At 34.9% G+C, this 21,915-nt stretch overlaps 1 protein-coding gene and 1 pseudogene across 1 annotated transcript; both read left to right on the top strand.

The window, feature by feature from the left end:
- Positions 921-21,676, top strand: LOC104790985 (annotated as a pseudogene).
- LOC109124649 (ABC transporter A family member 7-like) lies at positions 16,740-21,620 on the top strand. Its single transcript, XM_010516781.2, has 16 exons — positions 16,740-16,980; positions 17,297-17,660; positions 17,753-17,832; positions 17,914-18,058; positions 18,264-18,383; positions 18,481-18,605; positions 18,697-18,855; positions 18,957-19,119; positions 19,198-19,323; positions 19,423-19,506; positions 19,592-19,938; positions 20,018-20,218; positions 20,332-20,441; positions 20,567-20,651; positions 20,758-20,886; positions 21,012-21,620. The coding sequence occupies exons 1-16, from the start codon at positions 16,900-16,902 to the stop codon at positions 21,504-21,506; spliced, it is 2,814 nt and encodes a 937-aa protein (XP_010515083.1). The 5' UTR covers positions 16,740-16,899; the 3' UTR covers positions 21,507-21,620.

The following is a 21,915-nucleotide window of genomic DNA, read 5'->3' on the forward strand; positions in this document are numbered from 1 at the left end:
ATAGAGTAAGTATTAAAAAAAAATGCTACTAATTAATCAAAGACTTGTTCATATCAATAAGACATTTATGTTCTTAAAATGAAAAAGACTTTTCGTATGACACCATACATATATATTATCTTTGGTTTGAATCATATGTTGCTTCTTGTCCAAGGGAAAAGGTTTGAATTTTACTCCTTCCGTTTCTAATATATTAATGTTTTAGGATATACTTTGTTCCTAAAACATTAATTTTGCAGATTAAAAAACTTTGATTTTTCCATTTTCTCCATGGAATGTTATATAATAGTTTATACCTACATTACAAAATAATGTATTTTCCGACCCAAACCATAGATAAATTCAAATTTTTAAGCATGAACTATTATATTAAAAGAGAAGACGACACCAAATAGGAAGGACAAAAAGACAGACTAACTAAGCTATATTAGCTTTGTTCACTAAAAGACTAAAAATTTGATATGTCAAATTTGAAAATATATTGGGTTTCTCTCCGCAAGTTCAATTCTTGTTCAATGTTTTATTTTAGTTTTGGTTTTAATATCAATTAAATTAGATTCCATGGAGAAAATCTTAAAGTGGAAAACCATTAGATAACTTTATTAATTTTCGACGTTTTCCCTAATCACGTACTATGCCAATTCAAAACTTAATTCAATAATAATAAAAGCTCACCTCTTCCACTAGTTGAAGAATCTATTGGTCGTGGGATCACACTCTCCTCCACAGTTTCCTACCAAATTTAATTTACATTGAAATATTCTCCCATGGTCGCTTTCTTGATTTCGTTGAAATGATTTACCTTTTCCGTTGTTTGACCAAGAGGAGAAGCCAAAAAAAATACTAACTATATACTCCATTTGAGATACTTAAGTAAACTAATTTAACGTACTTGACAAAAATTAATAAAAGCGTAAGCATAAAGGTAATACCGTAATCTGATCTCAGTTCTTCTCTTTTTGATTTGATTCCCTTCTCAGTTCAAAACTTATATCGGATTCAAAAAAATTATTATCTAAACCCAAAACAAGAACAAAAACCTAACAACAACTAAAGAGTAAGATACCGTAGACACAGAGAAATCGAAGATTTTTGCATATCATCAATGGCGGATCTAGGTCCTGCCAGTTTCTCAGCAAGAGCCAATGCCTTACTAAGGAAAAATTTAGTCTATCAGGTATACTTTGCGTTATCTTCTCCTCTACGGTATCCAATAATGTACATAATAATAATAGTGTCCGTTTCTTTTGGAATTTTTTTTTTCCAATATTTGGGAACATATTTATTGATCATCCAACATATTTGATTTCGATTTGTGTTAGTGTATTTTGATATAAGGTGGTATAATATAATATTTGCTATGATTGTTTTTTTTTTTTTTTTTTAATTCGTCTTTGTGTGAATTGCGTTGGTGTAGAAACGGAATCTATGGAGCAATGTACGGCTCATCATTATCCCTTTATTCCTCTGCATAATTTTAGTGTTGCTACAATTGGTGGTCGATACTCAAGTTAACAACTCTGCTGATAACCGATGTGGTTGTGAATTGGTTGACACGAATGGGGATGGTAAAGTCGAAAACACTTGCGGTATACAGTATTCTTCTTCGGATCAAGCCTTCTTCTGTTCCATCCCTAGTCCTCCGCAGTGGCCTCAGTTGTTACAAATCCCGCGACCTGAAAGCCGTGATGTTAGAGATCTTCGTGATGATTCTTGTAGACGGACAGGGACTTGTCCTGTGACTATACTTTTTACTGGAAATAACCGTTCTCTTGGAGGAAGTATGTTTCTTTTTCTCCTACTTCTTTTGGTATGTTTTTTTATTGTGTTCAGTGGTACATATCTTTTATGTTTTATTTCTCTAGCTGTCTCTGGGAATCTGCTCACTAGTTCTATACCCGCGAACTCCGCTGACCTCTTAAGTGGTTTAGATAAAAATGTGCTGGTGAGTTCTGTGGTTGGAATCTGTTTGCTTCCACTATGAAGTGTATGAATCTGTTTCTTAGCTTTTCATTGAGCTCATGTTCCAGGGTACAACAGGTGAGCCAGATATCACCAATTATCTTGATCCAGCGATTGCCTCAAATCTTCCCATCTACAGCATCCAACCTCGGTGCATTCTCAATGCTACTTCACCATTCTCATTCGGACAACCACCTCTCAATTTTGAAAAAGGTATTGTGTTTTCGATCTCATAGATATTTAAGATGTCAACTAAAAAAGTTTAAGACGGATACTGAAGTGTTAGATATGTTTATATCAATATTAATTTAGTGTAATATGGTTGCGTCCTATCCCAATCGTTTGTTAAACATGATACTTCTTTCGTTCATATATATTGTCCTTACTCAAAAGTTATCTTCTGAGGAAACATTCTCCTAGTCGGTTAACTTAATGGTTGTGTCAAAACCAGAGTTGAGATGTGTTCAAGGATTAAACCTCTGGAGAAATACCTCAAGAGAGGTCAATGATGATATTTTCCAGGGTTATCGGAAAGGAAATCCCGAGGGGAAGATAAATGAGATTGCTGCAGGTTGGTCAATTTCTCAGTCGGTTTATATACAACAATGCTTTATATGTACATGAGATTTTTAACTCTTACTGTCTGAATTTTTTGTTGCTAGCATATGATCTCTTGAACACAGATACGAACAACTTCAATGTGAACATCTGGTATAACTCAACATATAAGGAAGATGGAGAAAATAGACTTACAAAGTTGGTCCGAGTTCCTCGCTCAGTCAATTTGGTAAGAATAACAACAATAAACTCAAATGCATCCTCATCATTGCATTCTCAATTTCTTTTTATTTTAACCATTTGGACTGCTCTCTTGGTTGAACTAATGCGTACACTTCGTAAAACTGCAGATTTCAAATGCTTACCTTCAATTTCTACTAGGCCCGGGGACAAGGATGTTGTTTGAATATGCCAAAGAAATGCCTAAACCCGAAACAAGTCTTCGTCTAGACATCGCATCTCTAATTGGTCCCCTTTTCTTCACATGGGTTATTCTTCTTCTGTTCCCTGTAAGTTTGCTTTCAATAGACTACTTTATGTTTTATTTTACAAATATTCACTCTGATGTATAGTGATCTATAAATTTAAATTCAGAGCCATTTGTTTTGCAGGTGATCTTGTCGTCATTAGTGTATGAGAAACAACATAATCTAAGAATTATAATGAAAATGCATGGGCTAGGAGATGGTCCATATTGGATGATTTCATATGCCTATTTTCTTACCATATCCGTGTTATACGTTATATGTCTGATTATATTCGGGTCAGCAATAGGTAAAAGCATTTCTCTTAATATTTTTTCTGACATTACAATTGTGGTCTTTATAGTTGTTGTTTCCATGCAGGACTGAAGTTCTTCCGGCTTAATGACTACAGCCTCCAGTTCGTATTTTATTTTCTCTATGTAAATCTGCAAATCGCCCTTGCCTTTCTAGTTTCCTCGGTATTTACAATGGTCAAGACAGCAACAGGTACTAAACTAACATTGTGCTTCTTATCAAGAACTAGCTTGTTGGGGTTTAAGGGAACTATCAACTAATGAGTTTTTCTCATGTCTTAATCATAGTTTCTTCTTACATATACGTATTTAAATCTGGACTTGTGGGCTTGTTTCTACTCAGCTTTTTTATTGAAGATTCGTCATTTCCTAGTAAGTTACTATTATACTGAAGACACGATCCTCTCAATACACTCGTTTAAGTGTTTAGTATCACAATTGACCAAGAATTGCAATATAATTATACTATTCCAGGAGGCTGGATTACTGTCATGACGTTATATCCTGGCTTCTCCTTATACCGTGGGTTATATGAGTTCGCACAGTTTTCTTTCCGGGGAAACTTGAGAGGGGAAGATGGGATGAAGTGGAAGGATTTCAATGATAGTGCAATGGATGAAGTTTTTTACGTCATTATCGTTGAGTGGTTTCTCACACTCACTGCAGCATACTATATTGATAAGATTTCTTCATCCGGTAAAGACCCGTTGTTCTTTTTACAAAACCCTTTCAAGAAATCAACTCCTTTGCGAAGGCCTAGTTTGCAAAGGCAAGGCTCCAAAGTGTCAGTTGAGATGGAGAAACCAGATGTTACTCAAGAGGTACGCCAAAAGATTCAAAATATATTCCATTTTCTTGGTAATATTGGTTCTGATATGAAAAAGTTCAAATCAGAGTCAAAAGGTCGAGCAGTTGATACTCGACTCGAGCACAAGCCATGCGATTGTATGTGAGAACCTGAAGAAAGTGTATCCTGGTAGAGATGGGAACCCGCCTAAAGTGGCAGTCCGAGGGTTATCTCTAGCTGTGCCTTCAGGAGAATGCTTTGGCATGTTAGGGCCCAATGGTGCAGGCAAGACCTCCTTCATCAATATGGTGAGTACACAAATGGACAAACTCTTTTGTGCTGAGTCGAGCTTAGCTTCAAGAAAAGAAATGTGTTTCTAAATTATGATCTTGCGTTACTAATAATGCAATGTATTTTCCTTGCCAGATGACTGGGCTCCTGAAACCAACATCTGGGACAGGGCTTGTTCGGGGTTTGGATATATGCAATGATATGGACAGAGTATACACCAGCATGGGCGTATGCCCGCAGCACGAGTAAGTATTCATTTCATTTTGTTCTTAGCCAAGAAAGCACAAATAAACAATTTCTTAGGATATCTTTATCGGTGAGGACGCCTCCATCGGTAGTCTCTAATTAGGCCATGTTCAACGGCGATTGTTAAGCGATTTTTAAGAAATGCTTAACTTTAAAAATAAATCAAAATACATTATAAATGTTAAAATCGATCCTAAGGGCATCCACAATGGTGAGATTTAAATTTGAGTCTCTTATAATTTTTAATCAATATATTATGTACTGTTTATAAAATAAGAACTTTTTAAATCCTAATTAAAATTATCCTCTCCAATGGTAGGATATAATTTTGAGTCTCTTGTTTTTTTGAAGTAGTTTTTTGAAATTAAAAAATTTCATGACACAAGAAATAAAAATGTGTGAGTTACAACAAGAACTGTTTATAGCCAACAGTTTTAAAAATTACACAAGAAATAAGAATGTGTGAGAAAATAAAACGAGTTCTCGATCGAAGCTTTTTTCTTCTTCTCTCTTTCTTTTCTTTCGAGCCTATCCCAACAAAATCGATGAGATTTTCTTCTCAAGTCTCGATCTCTGCTCAAGGTAGTTTCAACATTCATTCAAGGTTGATACTTTTGATCAGGATTTATGTTAAATTTGAAAATTTTGGTTCCTATTAGACGATTCTAAGATTGGGATTGCTCTAGATTCTGTTTTCTGTAGGGTTAAAACGCTTAATTGTTTAGGAATATGTCAATTGTTGCGTCGATTAGCTCAGAGAGTAAAGAGGGTTTGAAGCCTCTTGTCAATGGCAGACCTCAAGCTTGGAAATGGGTTGGAATTTGGCTTTTCGGTTCGGCTGCTTGGGTACTTGGCGGAGTAACCCGATTAACTCATCTGGTATATCGATGACTGATTAGAAATTCACTGGTGAATTGGCTCCTCTGTCAGATGAAGCTTGGGCTAAGGAGCGAGAGAAATACATGCAGAGACACCCAAAATTAGGATCTTACCATTGGAGCATATCATTTTACAGTTTTTTTAAAAGGTTTTTAACTTTATCATTTCTAATTATTATAACTAAAAACATATTTAAAAATCCTTTTTTAATATTCCACCGTCGAACTTGGTCAACACGTCCATCATCAAAAATGAGATGAGTTGCTCAATATATATTATTTTAATAATTTTAATATAATATAATTATTTATTTAAAGATTAAATCAGAAAAAAAATTCTAACTATTTGCTATGTGACATTGTCGAGAAACGGTTTTATAGATTCTCAATTGAGAATTGTTTTTCACCTCTCTCCTTATTTTTAGGAAAAAAGATAGCTAGCTACATAAAGTATACGAAAAAATATGGTCACACATATCAATTATAATATTGTATCTTCAACTACATAAAGTATATGTATTTATGACGTTATGTGGTCAACACCATAGACATACAATCCGTTATACTGGTTGACTCCGGCGAAGACCGATGTTGACTCCAGCGTGAACCAAAAAAAAATGTATTAATTTTTTTCTATTAAAAATAAAAAATAATAAATATTATATATAAACATTTTTGGTTTTTCATGATTAAGAAACATATTCAATTCAATATCTAAATATTTTTATATATCTCTAATGTATTCATTCTTATAATTAGTTAGTTTTTATTTTCAAATTTCAATTAATGATTAAATAAAAATCATTAATAATTATTTTCAAGATATCTATATATATAAATCTTTGATAATCAGATTATTTAAATACTACAAATCAAGAAAATCAAATTCAACTACTTTCATTAGAAAAATAATATGGAAAAGATTGAGTATATCACTCTTTACTCTAAAGTTTGCATGGTAAATGTTGTATAAAATTTTAGATACTTTAATGTGGTAAAAATGATTTTAGCAAAACAATATATTTGATTTGAGGGTATGTTTGCAAAAGGGTATAGAATAAGAGTATTTTGCAAATACCTTTATATTACATCTTGAAAATAATTATCAATGATTTTTATTTAACTATTAGTTTAGCTTTAAAAATAAGAATTAACTAATTATAAGAATGAATAAATTAGAGATATATAAATATATTAGGATATTGAATTGAATATGTTTTTAATTATGAAAAACCATTAATGATTTAATATAATTTTTTTAAAAAGAAAAAAAAAAATAGAATACATTTTTTTAGTCAATACCAGAGTCAGCGTCAGTCTTCGCCGGAGTTAGTCAACCGGTGTACCGTATTGTATGTCTATGGTGTTGACCACATAACGTCATATAGTTCATACATGTGACCATGTAATACATATACTTCATGTAGTTAAGAATATAATAGTATATGGTATTGAGGATACTTCATGTATTGTATGTGTATGGTGTATGACCATGTTTTCTCTTATACTTCGTATAGCTAGCCATATTTTTTCTTTATTTTTATGGTGTAGATGGTCTAAGTAAGTCTTTATATATTTAAATAATAAAAATAAATGATAAAGTAGGAGAGAGCCTGACATAAGCTTCTCGTTTGAGAGATGATTAGATCATCTCCATCAGTAATAAAAGTAGAGTGCCTTTAGTTGATCATAAATTAAAAAACAGTAACACTAAAACTAATAGAAAAATGAGAGGTTTTTAATATAACATTTTTTTCTTCTCTCTTTAAAAATGCTTAAATTTTATATTAAAATTTTTATTTAGAACACCCATTATTACCAATGGAGGTGGTCTGAGAGCTGTATAAGAAACCCATTTAATAAGTGATTCTCTTTTATAGGACAAATTCTTTAATTAGCATATAAAATAAATATAACTAATTAAAATGATTAAAACGCTATATATAAGAAACGATGAGGGTATGTAACCGATGGGGGTGTTCTGAGTATGTCAAAAACGTAGTATTTAAGTAATGAAATATATTATTCTATTATCACTTTATTTTTAATTAAATTTTAAATAACTAATATATATTTTATTATCACTTTATTTTTTAATTAAATTTTAAAATAACTAATAGTTCAACACTAAGAGCATATCCATCGGTTATATAGTTATTGGGTATAAAAAAATTAAATAATAACATTTTAAATTTAATTTAATTATTTAATTATTTTTTAGTTTATCCATCCAATCAAGTGATGACAACTGTAGATATTGTGCCTTAATTGTTCTAGGCCGAGACACTTTCCGTTCATCTCTCCACATTTTTCTTATTTTTTAAATTTGTTTATCCTTCTGATCCTCTATCAAATATGTTCGATGGGAGTGCTCTAATAAAGCCATACTCTTCTGACATCCGTATCCGAGGGTTGTCTGTTTGAAAAACAATGCTTCCTCTCTCTCCTTCATTTTTTTTTTCAACAATATGATGCTAAGAAACTCTCCATCATTCCCCCAGTCCCGTCTTAACAGTTTTGACAACCTTAGGCAAAACACTTAAAATGGACCTTTTATTAAAAAAAAAAAAATTTCCCAACAAATATGACAAAATTTAATATCAAATAAAGTAAAAAATAAACTAGATCACTGTCAAAAAGAAAAATATTTTTTTTTTGTTATAGAAAAAAAAAATTCTTGGTTTAGAGCTTTAATGGTTCGTCCACACATGCACTCCAAGTCTCCAACCACAAGATAGCTAAATCTGAAACAAAAAATAAACTATCAATTATTTCAAGAGAATAACGATCATATGAAACGTTTCATTCTACCCTTTGTTGATGCAAAATCATTGATAATTGTTTCAAAATCCAAACTCTCCAAAATATCTTTTTCAATGCATAAAATTGCTAAACCATTCAATCTTTCTTGAGACATTGATGATCTCAAATAATTTTTCAGCAATTTTAGCTTAGAGAAACTCCTTTCCGCTGATGCTACTGTCACAGGAGTGGTTAGTAAAAGTCGATAAGCAATAACAACATTTGGATAGCAACCAATATTTTTTACAAACTCAAGAACCTCAATAGGTGTCATAGCTTCATCCCGTAAAGTCACCTGCAATATTCTCAACTCAGAAAAAAAATCATCCAAATCAACATCTGATGAACCACAATGAGAAAATGTATTATGAAAATTAGTGCACCTTTCTCTTAATTCAATAGCATCAAGTGACTTTAGTTTCACTGAATTATATAAAAATCCAAAAACAGTCTCAAATGTTCTCATTTTCTCAAATCTACTTCTCAAAGAAGCAATTGCCATATCCACTACAACCAAAAAATAATCAATTTTAAAAGCATCTTCAGGTGTTTGAATTACTTCATCATGATTGTTCTCGTCAAACTGTTTTTTCTTAAACCTCCGACGCTTACTTGGAAATACGACATCAACATCCATATCATCAGCAAGACCTTTAGCTATAGTCATACTTGAGCTAAATCCATCATTTCTATATTTCTCAAAAAAAGACATCACACCTTCTACTTGCTTCATTGCATTATCAATACACATATTTTTAGCTTGTAAGTTCTTACTCACCAAGTTAATAGCAAACAAAATGTCATGCCAAATAACCATGCCAAGTAAAAACTCAAAATTTTCAAGTGCATCTACCAAACTTTCAGTTTCACTCTTTGATATAGCATCATCGCACAAAGTATATAATTCTAATAAAGCTGACCTTATTTGAGGAGTTTGATATCTTATAGCCTTGACACTTTTGATTCGACTCTCCCATCGAGTATTAGAAAGATTTTTTACCGTAAAACATGGAACATGCTTAAGTAAAACATTCCATCTTTTGGTAGAGCCTGAAAATAAAGTATATATGCGTTGCACAATCCCAAAAAAAGATACAGCTTTCAAGCAAGAATGTGCCATGTCACTAACAACTAGATTCAAGCTATGACAAGAACATGGCATAAACAATGCTTTCGGATTTATTTCTAGCATTCGCTTTTGAACTCCTTGGTGTTTTCCTTTCATATTAGAACCATTATCGTAACCTTGTCCTCTCACATCATTAATATCAAGATCAAGTGACTTAAGAGCATTTTGTAATTCTTTAAAGAGGCCTAGTCCCGAGGTATCATCTACTTTCAGAAACTCTAAGAAATACTCTTCTATTTTTATCCTTTCAGTTGACATATTTACGCATCTTACTATTATACTCATTTGTTCTTGATGACTCACGTCGGGTGTACAGTCAAGGATAATAGAAAAGTATTTTGCCTCTTTAATAACACTTGTGATAGAGAACCTGTTATAAGCGAGAAGAGAAATCAGCTCATTCTGAATGTTATGACCAAGATAGTGATGATGTATCTCATGAGTTTGGATGCATCTAATATGATCCTGCATAATCAAATCAAATTCAGCAATCATCTCAATCATCCCTAAAAAATTACCATTACTATCTTGATAAAGTTTATCAGTTGAACCCCGAAATGCGAGATTTCTTTTGGAAAGACATTTCACAACAGAAATTATTTTGTATAAAACTTGTCTCCAACGTTCTTTTTCTTTTGCAATTTCTTTTTGGAATTNATAGTCATACTTGAGCTAAATCCATCATTTCTATATTTCTCAAAAAAAGACATCACACCTTCTACTTGCTTCATTGCATTATCAATACACATAGTTTTAGCTTGTAAGTTCTTACTCACCAAGTTAATAGCAAACAAAATGTCATGCCAAATAACCATGCCAAGTAAAAACTCAAAATTTTCAAGTGCATCTACCAAACTTTCAGTTTCACTCTTTGATATAGCATCATCACACAAAGTATATAATTCTAATAAAGCTGACCTTATTTGAGGAGTTTGATATCTTATAGCCTTGACACTTTTGATTCGACTCTCCCATTGAGTATTAGAAATATTTTTTACCATAAAACATGGAACATGCTTAAGTAAAATATTCCATCTTTTGGTAGAGCCTGAAAATAAAGTATATATGCGTTGCACAATCCCAAAAAAAGATACAGCTTTCAAGCAAGAATGTGCCATGTCACTAACAACTAGATTCAAGCTATGACAAGAACATGGCATAAACAATGCTTTCGGATTTATTTCTAGCATTCGCTTTTGAACTCCGTGGTGTTTTCCTTTCATATTAGAACTATTATTGTAACCTTGTCCTCTCACATCCTTGATATCAAGATCAAGTGACTTAAGAGCATTTTGTAATTCTTTAAAGAGGCCTAGTCCCGAGGTATCATCTACTTTCAGAAACTCTAAGAAATACTCTTCTATTTTTATCCTTTCAGTTGACATATCTACGCATCTTACTATTATACTCATTTGTTCTTGATGACTCACGTCGGGTGTACAGTCAAGGATAATAGAAAAGTATTTTGCCTCTTTAATAACACTTGTGATAGAGAACCTGACCTTATAAGCGAGAAGAGAAATCAGCTCATTCTGAATGTTATGACCAAGATAGTGATGATGTATCTCATGAGTTTGGATGCGTCTAATATGATCCTGCATAATCAAATCAAATTCAGCAATCATCTCAATCATCCCTAAAAAATTACCATTACTATCTTGATAAAGTTTATCAGTTGAACCCCGAAATGCAAGATTTCTTTTGGAAAGACATTTCACAACAGAAATTATTCTGTATAAAACTTGTCTCCAACGTTCTTTTTCTTTTGCAATTTCTTTTTGGAATTCTTTATCAATAGTTAGATTACTTTGAAATCTAACTTTTACATCATTCCAAATCCTCATATTAGCCATATGTTCCTCACTTTTCTCATGATTTTTTAGCCTATCACCAATATGTTTCCAATCTCTTAAACCTTCGGATGCTAATAAACTTAATTGACCATGAGTCTGAAATAACTTACAGCAAAAACAATACACCTTATCCACATACTTTGAGTAAACCAACCACTTTCGATCATCAGTTTCTCCATTACTCAACTTTCTAAAATAATACTTATATGCAAAGTGCCTTTTAGTTTCATCATCTATAGGGAACACATTATTTATATCTCTTTTCGGTCCTTTTTCAATCAACAAATCCCTTGTTTTGTTGTCAAGATTATTCCAATTTCTAGGATCATAGATATCGACAGGAGGAACAGGAACTGGTTCATCAACATTCAAACTTTCAGTATTAGGTGGATTCGACACATTCTCATGAGACTCATTCACAACATCATCTAATTTTTCACTTGAATGATCATGAGGATTCACACTAGGTTCTTCTACACTAGCACTCGTACTAGCTGCAGTTTTTTTTTAACAAATTTATCCATAGATCCTCTTTGAGATTCTATAAATTGATCTTGTTCTTTTTTTCTCTTTCTTTTGTCATTCCCACACAACACCATGATTAAATAAAAAAAGGAACAATGTCACCTGGTACTAAGAGTTGTGTAGTGCACGTAAGAGAAAATTCACTTCGTCGTCCACTCTTCCTGCAGCGTTTAAGATCCAGGGTTGCCAGGCACGAAACTGCAACCTGTTTAAACTGATGATTGATGAATAAAAAAAGATGATTAGGTTGTTTTGTGAATTGTGATTAGTGAATTGTGAGCTAAAAGGGTTTTTGATATGATCGGCGACGTCGACGGCGTGAGTGTCTCAAAAGCCAACGATATTTTCTTATTAATTAAACAACTTTTTTTTGGGTCTTTTGATCTTAAACACTTATTTTTAATGGACCCTTTTTGTTCTAAATTTTTTTTTCAGGGGCCTTTTTATTCTTAAATTTTTTTTTTTTTACGAATTCACACCAAAAAAAAAATTATTGAACCCTTTTAATATTGGACCCTGGGCAAATGCCTACCCAGCCATGGGTTAGAGACGGGCCTGCATTCCCCAATAGGTATGGTTTTACTGTTCCACACTGTAATTGTGTAATCATTCTCTTATTGTGCAGCTTGCTCTGGGAAACACTCACAGGAAGGGAACATCTACTGTTTTATGGAAGACTTAAGAATCTCAAAGGCTCTGATCTTGACCAAGTAATTTTTCAACCTTACTTCACTTCAACAGGTATCAAAAGATTAATTTTACAGTTCTCTCATCATTATTTACCTTCCATTAGGTTGTGGAAGAGTCTCTTAAGAGTTTCAACCTTTTCCACGGAGGAGTTGCCGACAAACCTGCTGGAAAATACAGCGGAGGTATGAAAAGGCGGTTGAGCGTAGCCATATCGCTTATCGGGAATCCTAAGGTACGTCACTTTCTGAGAATCCCTTGTTCTCTTATACATTGCACACCTCGAGAGTTAGGCTCATTGAAGCTTAACAAATTCTTCCTCAATATGTTTTTCCTTTTGAAGGTGGTTTATATGGATGAGCCAAGCACATGACTTGATCCAGCCTCGAGAAAGAACCTATGGACCGTCATCAAGCGTGCTAAAGAAAACACTGCGATAATCCTCACAACCCACTCAATGGAAGAAGCAGAATTTCTATGTGACCGATTGGGTATTTTTGTGGACGGAGGCTTGCAATGCATTGGCAACCCTAAAGAACTGAAGGGAAGGTATGGTGGATCTTATGTGTTTTCGATGATAACATCTTCAGAACATGAGCAAAAGGTGGAGAAACTAATTCAAGATGTCTCCCCAAATGCCAAGAAGATATATCATATCGCAGGGACTCAGAAGTTTGAGCTCCCAAAAGAGGAGGTTCAAATCTCAGAGGTGTTCCAGGCGGTGGAGAAGGCGAAGAGAAACTTTACGGTTTTTGCTTGGGGACTAGCAGACACAACTCTGGAAGATGTCTTCATCAAGGTTGCTAGAACCGGTCAAGCCTTTAATGTGTTCTCTTGATCTTCTTAGATTCATACTTGTGTTATTGTTGTCCATTATAAATATTTGTCTATGTCAAATTGCTACCACAAATTTCATGTATATTACTAGAAATATGATACAAGCAATTACTTTTGAATGAAATCATACTTGAAACGATTACTAGAGCTCTCGAAGGCTTAAACCTAAATTGTGGTAATAAACAACTAGATTGTAGTAATAAACTTATTATATTAATTTATTTTTTTGGCCTCAACATATTATATTAATTTATTTTATTTATTTTTATATTATTAATACTCTAAAATAGCATTAAAACAAGTTTTATAGACAAAAATAGAAGACATTTTACAGATTTCCAAAACTAACACTACTTGACCCAATTACAATATTTAAAATTAATTTAAAAAATTCTATTTAGGTTTGGGTTTTTTATTTTATATTTAGGGTATAGTTTAGTAGTTAGAGATTATGATTCTTCTTTTTTTAACAACAACTGATAAGCTCAAAAGAGCTAACAGGAAGGAACATTGTTTACATAGGTAACCTGATGCAAAACTGAACGAACACGTCGTACTAGATTATCTGCTTTACCATTATGTATAAGAGGGATTAAGGCTAAAGAAAAAGAACTGAACTCCTCTTTGTCCACTTGAATCTCCTCTAGATACGGCTTAAAAGCGGGCCAGTCGGAAGGCGAAGACACCATCTTCACCAAGTCAGAGCAATCGGTAAGAAAAACGACATCCTGATTATCCATGCCAATCATACATCACATCGCCCAGACGAGGGTCTCCATCTCTACATGAAGAGGCGTAAGACTTCGGTGAAGGTCGTACAATACCATCTACGACCAGCATATAGGTCTGTCGCTTTCCAAGAACCATCTACAAAACAATGATAACTCGTAACAGAGCTATCAAACCGCTAGACCATGCCCACTACCAAAGATGGCCCGTGGGACCCTGGGGGATATGTCGACCATGTCGTCCAGCTGTGCCATACACCAATCTTTAGAGTCATCCTCTGCCAGATGCAAAATCGCAAGCGGATTTGAATCCAAATTAGAAAATATTTTATCGTTCTTAACCTTCCAAATATACCACAATATCCAAGGATACACATCCGGGTTAGGGATTTGTTCTATTCGCCAAAATAAGAAATCCATATTTGCAAAGATTGACTCAGAAGGAAAAATGCATGGCATCGTTGGAAATGAGGATAAAGCCCAAACTTGTCTCGCCGGGGGACATTTCGAAGAGAGCATGATTAATTGTCTCTACCGGAAAACCACAGAGCGCACACTCAGGATCACAACTCATCCCTTGTCGCCGAAGGTTTGAGGTGACTGTGACACACCCGATTATAACTTGCCATAAAAAATGCCTTACTTTTGGAGGGCACATGATCTTCCAGACAAAAGTTTGAAGCGGTGTGATATCTGGACCACAGGGAACCCGAGCCGGTATATCTTGCCATAAGATATGATATCCAGATTTAACCGTATAAGTTTCTGTTTTTGTAAAATGTCATCCCAGCATATCCGGGGAATTCGAAAGTCCTAAAGGTATAACAGAAATGATGGAAACATCTTCCGGCTCAAAAGTGGACGAAAGCAAAGCCATATCCCAGGAATTAGTTAGAAATTGTTAGAAATATTTCCTGAGCAATCAAAATATTGTTAGAAATTAACCGCCTCTACAAATGCCGATTGAGTTTCTGAGACTAGAATGGGCAAAAATGAGAGCATCCGCTGACACAAAATCTTTGAGATAATCTTATATCCAATATTACATAAACTGATAAGTTTCAACTCAATCATCCTAATCGGTTTATCCACCATGGTAATAAGACAAATATTTGTCATATTCAACCGTTTATCAAAAACCCCACTCTGAAAAAAAAGAAGTAACCAAAAACACTAAATTTGATCTTAATAGTGGCCCACGCCTTCTGGTAAAAAAGAGCTGTCATACCATATGGACATGGGGACTTGTCAGGGTACATCATAAACAGAGCCTCCTTGTTCTCTTTTCATGAGGCATCTTGAGTCAGTAAATCATGTATCTCCCCTGAATAACCGGTTGAACCTCGCCGAGTGCTGCCTCATAGTCAGAGCGATCCGAAGAGGTAAACAACCCCTGGAAGTAAGAAACCGCTGTATGCTGAATATTTGTTTCCTCCGTGGACCAAATACCATTTCCATCATGAAGACCAACAATACGATTCCTACCTCGCTGTTGCTTTGTCTGCGCATGAAAATAACTGGTATTCTGTTCTCCAAGCCTCATCCACCAGCTTCAACTCTTCTGATACCAATACACTTTTTCATCCCGATACACTTCTGTTAATTGCCATGTCAGGCCGTGATGTCTTCGACAAAGCTAGCATGATCCGCCTTAACCACTACCAATCTGGCTTTTAAATCTTCAATTGATTTTCGCCCATATGGGACTTGTGCCTTCCTCCACCGAAAAATTGCCTTTCGACACTTAATAATCTTATCCACTAGATTGCCCGTCGGCAAGCCTTCTTCAGACTCCCAACTCTCAGAAATAGCCCCAAAGAGACCTTCCTTATCCAACCATCACCAATCAAAGCAGAAACCACTCTTGAAACGGTGAGCCTTGTTAGTTAGAGATTATGATTCAATTTTTGAAAATTTAAAACAAAATTTATGAACGTGTATTGACCTTTAATCGATAACTTTAACATTCATGTCACCAGATGACTTAATAACTTTAAAAACCAAATTTCATATAATAAAATATATAATCATTTTCTTTCGGTTCGAATCATGCATTGCTTCATGTCCAAGTATCTGCCACATTGGAAAGGTTTGAATTTTTTTTTATTTCGATAAAGAATAGGTTTGAATCTGAACAAAACTATTCTTTTTAGTTTAGTTTATTAAGATGGTCAAATTCAAAAAATATCGTAGTCAACCTAAATTACCAGATACTTTTACGTGAGACAATATAATAGAATAATTTAATCAATCGCGTTCACACGTAAAAATACGTCTGAGATGACGCCTTTAATCATCTACGATCCCAAAACAAAAACTTTTATTCAAATAAATAAATAAATTGAAACTCAACCTCTTCCACTAGTTGTAGAATCTATTTGGCCGGCCACACTCTCCTCCACATAGCTTCCTGCCAAATTTACATTGAAATATTTTCCTAACCCCCATATTATATAGTCGCTTTCTTGATTTCGTTGAACTTAATTTACCTCTCTGTTGTTTTATTTGACCACTAAGAAATAAAAATCATTACCCTATAACTATAATTTAGAGAAGAAAAAAAAGTAACTAATTAAAACGTACTTAGCAAAGCGTGTGCATAAGGGTAATATCGTAACTTCCAAACCAATCTCACAGTTGGTCTCTTCTCTTCTCTCCGCCTGCTTCTTTTATATGAGAAGAAACCCAAAAGGCGGTGATTTATGATTTGTTCCCTTCTCTCTGTTCAAAACTTTAGGAGGATTCAATTTATAATTTCTCTTAACCCAAAAAAACAAACAACAAAAAAACCTAACAAACAATAAAGAAGAAACAGAGAAATCGAAGAAATTTTCATCAATGAATTCAATGGCGGATCCAGGTCCTGCCAGTTTCTCAACAAGAGCCAATGCCTTACTTAGGAAAAACTTAGTCTATCAGGTATATATATAATTCGTTTTCTTCTCCTCTACGGTATCTAATTACATTTCATAACAGTGTTCGTTTCGTCTACGTACGTTAATGTGAGTAAGAGATAGATTGTGTTCTGTGATTTAATCGATTATTTTTTTTTTCTATATTCGGGAACTTGATGATGATGGATCAGTTTCTACAATATAATTAGTGGCTAAATTTTATTGATTATCCAACATAATTACAGATTTTCCTACAATTTTTTATATAAAGGTGGCATGATATAATGTTATGGTAGTTTTGATTATTTCCGTCTTTTGTGTGAATATTGCGTTGGGTGTAGAAACGGTATCTATGGAGCAATGTTCGGGTCATCATGATCCCTTTCCTCCTCTGCGTATTCCTAGTCTTGATACAGCTCCTTTTCGATACTCAAGTCAACAACTCTGCTGATAACCGATGTGGTTGCGATTTGGTTGACACGAATGGGGATGGTAAACTCGAAAACACTTGCGGTATACAGTATTCTTCTCCGGATCAAGCCTTCTTTTGTTCCATCCCTAGTCCTCCGCAGTGGCCTCAGTTGTTACAAATCCCGCGCCCTGAAAGCCGCGATGTTAGAGATCTTAATGATGATTCTTGTAGACGGACAGGGACTTGTCCTGTGACTATACTCTTTACTGGACACAACCGTTCTCTTGGAGGAAGTATGTTTCCTTTTTTTTTTTTTGCTTTTTCTCCCTTGTTCTTTGTTGTGTTCAGTGGGGAACTTATGTTTTTATGTTTTTTTTTTGTCTAGCTGTGTCTGGGAATCTGCTCACTAGTTCTATACCGGATAACTCCACTGACCTTTTGCGTACTTTAGCTGATAATGTCTTGGTGAGTTTCCGTTGTTGGAATCTGTTTGTTTCCACTGTGTGAATCTGTTTCTTAGCTTTTGTTTGAGCCCATATGTTTCAGGGTACAACAGCTGAGCCAGATTTCACCAACTATCTTGATTCAGGGATCGCCTCAAATCTTTCCATCTACAGTATCCAACCTCGGTGCATTCTCAATGCTTCTTTACCATTCTCTTTCGGACAACCACCTCTCAATTTTACCAAAGGTATTGAATTATTTTCAATCTCATATATGTTATAAGATGTCAACTAGAGGGATACTCAAATTTTAGTTCTGTTTATATTAGTGTTAGTCTAATGTCATCTGGTTGAGTTCTATGATCTATTCCAATTTTGTTAAACATTATAAATTGTCCTCTGAGGAAAAATTCTTGTATAGTCATTTTAACTTAATGGTTGTGTCAAAACCAGAGTTAAGATGTGTTCAAGGATTAAATCTCTGGAGAAATACCTCCAGAGAGGTCAATGACGAGATTTTCAAGGGCTATCGGAAAGGAAATCCTGAGGGGAAGATAAATGAGATTGCTGCAGGTTGGTCAACTTCTCAGTCAGTCTATAACAATAACAATGCTTTATATGCACATATGAGATTTCTGACTCTTCCTGTCTGATTTTTTTGTTCCCTTAGCATATGATCTCTTGGACACGGATAGGAATAACTTCAATGTGCGCATCTGGTATAATTCAACATACAAGGACGATGCAGGAAGAAGACTTATTAAGTTGGTCAGAGTTCCTCGCTCTGTCAATTTGGTAAGAAAATAACTTATGTACTCTAAAGACATCCTCAATATGTTTTTTGATTTCTTGATTGAACTGAGGCTTACACTTTGCGAAACTACAGGTGTCAAATGCTTACCTTCAATTTCTACTAGGCCCAGGGACAAGGATGTTGTTTGAATATGCCAAAGAAATGCCTAAACCAGAAACAAGTCTTCGTCTGGACATCGCGTCTCTGATTGGTCCCCTGTTCTTCACATGGGTTATTCTTCTTCTGTTCCCTGTAAGTTTGCATTCAATAGACTACTTTACGTTTTATTTCACAAATATTCACTCTGATGTATAGTGATCTATAAATTCATATTCAGAGCCATTTGTTTGCAGGTGATCTTGTCGTCATTAGTGTATGAGAAACAGCAACATCTAAGAATTATAATGAAAATGCATGGGCTAGGAGATGGTCCATATTGGATGATTTCATATGCTTACTTTCTTACCATATCCATGTTATACGTTATATGTCTGATGATATTTGGGTCAGCAATAGGTAACTGAAGTCTTTCTCTCAATATATACAGGTCTTGTTTTTCCAATCTGTGTCTTTATAGTTGTTGGTTCCCTGCAGGACTGAAGTTCTTCCGGCTTAATGACTACAGCATTCAGTTCGTATTCTATTTTCTCTATGTAAATCTGCAAATCGCCCTTGCCTTTCTAGTTTCCTCTCTATTTTCAAAGGTCAAGACAGCAACAGGTACTTAAATAACATTGTGCTTCTTGAATTTGATCAAGAAGTCGTTGGGGTTTAAAACAAGCTAATGAGTTTTTTTTTTCTCATATGTCTTGAACATAGTTGTTGCTTACATATACGTGTTTGGATCTGGACTTTTGGGCTTGTTTCTACTCAACTTCCTTATTGAAGATTCATCATTTCCTAGTAAGTTATTATGATCTTGAAGAACGATACTTATGTGTTTATTCTGACAACTGATCAAGATTGCGATGTAATTATACTTTTCCAGGAGGCTGGATTCTTGTCATGGAGTTATATCCTGGCTTCTCCATATACCGTGGGCTGTATGAGTTCGCACAATTTTCATTCCGGGGAAACTTGAGAGGGGAAGATGGGATGAAGTGGAATGATTTCAGTGATAGTGCAATGGATGATGTTTTTTACATCATTATCGTTGAGTGGTTTCTCGCACTCATTGCAGCATACTATATCGATAAGATTTCTTCATCCGGAAAAGACCCGTTGTTCTTCTTGCAAAACCCTTTCAAGAAATCTCCTTCTTTGCGAAGGCCTAGTTTGCAGAGGCAAGGCTCCAAAGTCGCTGTTGAGATGGAGAAACCAGATGTTACTGAGGAGGTATGTCAAAAGGATTCACAGTATATATATTTCATGTTCTTGATAATTCTGGTTCTGATAAAAGATTTATCCGAATCAGAGAGAAAAAGTCGAGCGGTTGATGCTTGAGTCGAGCACAAGCCATTCGATTGTATGTGACGACCTGAAGAAGGTGTATCCTGGTAGAGATGGGAACCCGCCTAAATTGGCAGTCCGGGGGTTATCTCTTGCAGTGCCTTCAGGAGAATGCTTTGGCATGTTAGGACCCAATGGTGCAGGCAAGACCTCCTTCATCAATATGGTCAGTATCCAAATGGACAAATCTTTTGAGCTGAATGGAGCTTAGATTCTACTTCTAATGGCTGATCGATGATTATAATCTTGTAGCGTTACTAATATGTAATGTATTACCAGATGACCGGGCTCCTGAAACCAACATCTGGGACAGGGCTTGTTCAGGGTTTGGATATATGCAACGATATGGACAGAGTGTACACCAGCATGGGTGTATGCCCGCAGCACGAGTAAGTTTCATTTCATTTTGTTCTTAGCCAAGAAAGCACAAATAAACAGTTTATTACTGTTCCACACTAACATTGTGTAATTGTAATTGTGATTGTGATTGTGTAATCATTCTCTTATTGTGCAGCTTGCTCTGGGAAACACTGACAGGAAGGGAACATCTGCTGTTTTATGGAAGACTTAAGAATCTCAAAGGCTCTGATCTCGACCAAGTAATTTATCAATCTTACTTCCCTTCTATATTACTCCAAAAGTTATCAAAAGATACAATTTTACGGTTGCTCAATCCATCTCTCATCGTTATTGAACTCACATTAGGCTGTGGAAGAGTCTCTTAAGAGTGTCAACCTTTTCCACGGAGGTGTTGCCGACAAACCTGCTGGGAAATACAGTGGAGGTCTGAAAAGGCGCCTGAGCGTAGCCATATCGCTTATTGGGAATCCTAAGGTACACCATTGTCTAAGAATCCCTTGTTACACTTAGTAACCATTGACCTTTATAAGTAGTACACCTAGAGAGTTGATCTCTTTGAAGCTTAAGGATTTCGTTTTCATTTTCTTTTGCCTATGAAGGTGGTTTATATGGATGAGCCAAGCACAGGACTTGATCCAGCCTCGAGAAAGAACCTATGGACTGTCATCAAGCGTGCTAAAGAAAACACTGCGATAATCCTCACAACCCATTCAATGGAAGAAGCAGAATTTCTATGTGACCGATTGGGTATTTTCGTGGACGGAGGCTTGCAATGCATTGGCAACCCTAAAGAACTGAAGGGAAGGTACGGTGGATCTTATGTGTTTACAATGACAACATCTTCAGAACACGAGCAAAAAGTGGAGAAGCTGATTCAAGAAGTCTCCCCAAACGCCAAGAAGATATATCACATCGCAGGGACTCAGAAGTTTGAGCTTCCAAAGGAGGAGGTTCGGATCTCAGAGGTGTTCCAGGCGGTGGAGAAGGCCAAGAGAAACTTCACGGTTTTCGCTTGGGGACTCGCAGATACAACTCTTGAAGATGTCTTCATCAAGGTTGCTAGAACCGGTCAAGCCTTTAATGTGTTCTCTTGATCTTATTAGATTCATACTTGTGTTGTCCATAATATTTGTTTTTGTCAAATTGCTACCACAGATATCATGTATATTACTGGAAAATATTATACAAAGCTCGTGAATTTTCAATGAGATTATACATGAAATGAATACTAGAGCTCCTTTAAGCAGGTGACACAACACAACAACCTTTAAAGCTTAAGCATTGGTTTACTTACTCTGTTTCGAAATTCATAAACGGTTTATAAAAATTGGGATTAATCCGAGATCCTTAAGAAAACCCTAAATTGTGGCAATAAACAACTAAATTGTAGTCATAAAAAAAGCCAAATTTTCGTTTTTATTATATTCATGTTTATATAGGTTTGGTAAAGAGTAAATTTGTTGGGTGAGAAGATGCAAGAATTAAAATTACTTGACCTAGACG

This window comes from Camelina sativa, chromosome 6 (genome assembly GCF_000633955.1).
Source record: "Camelina sativa cultivar DH55 chromosome 6, Cs, whole genome shotgun sequence".
In the NCBI taxonomy this organism is placed as follows: domain Eukaryota; kingdom Viridiplantae; phylum Streptophyta; class Magnoliopsida; order Brassicales; family Brassicaceae; genus Camelina; species Camelina sativa.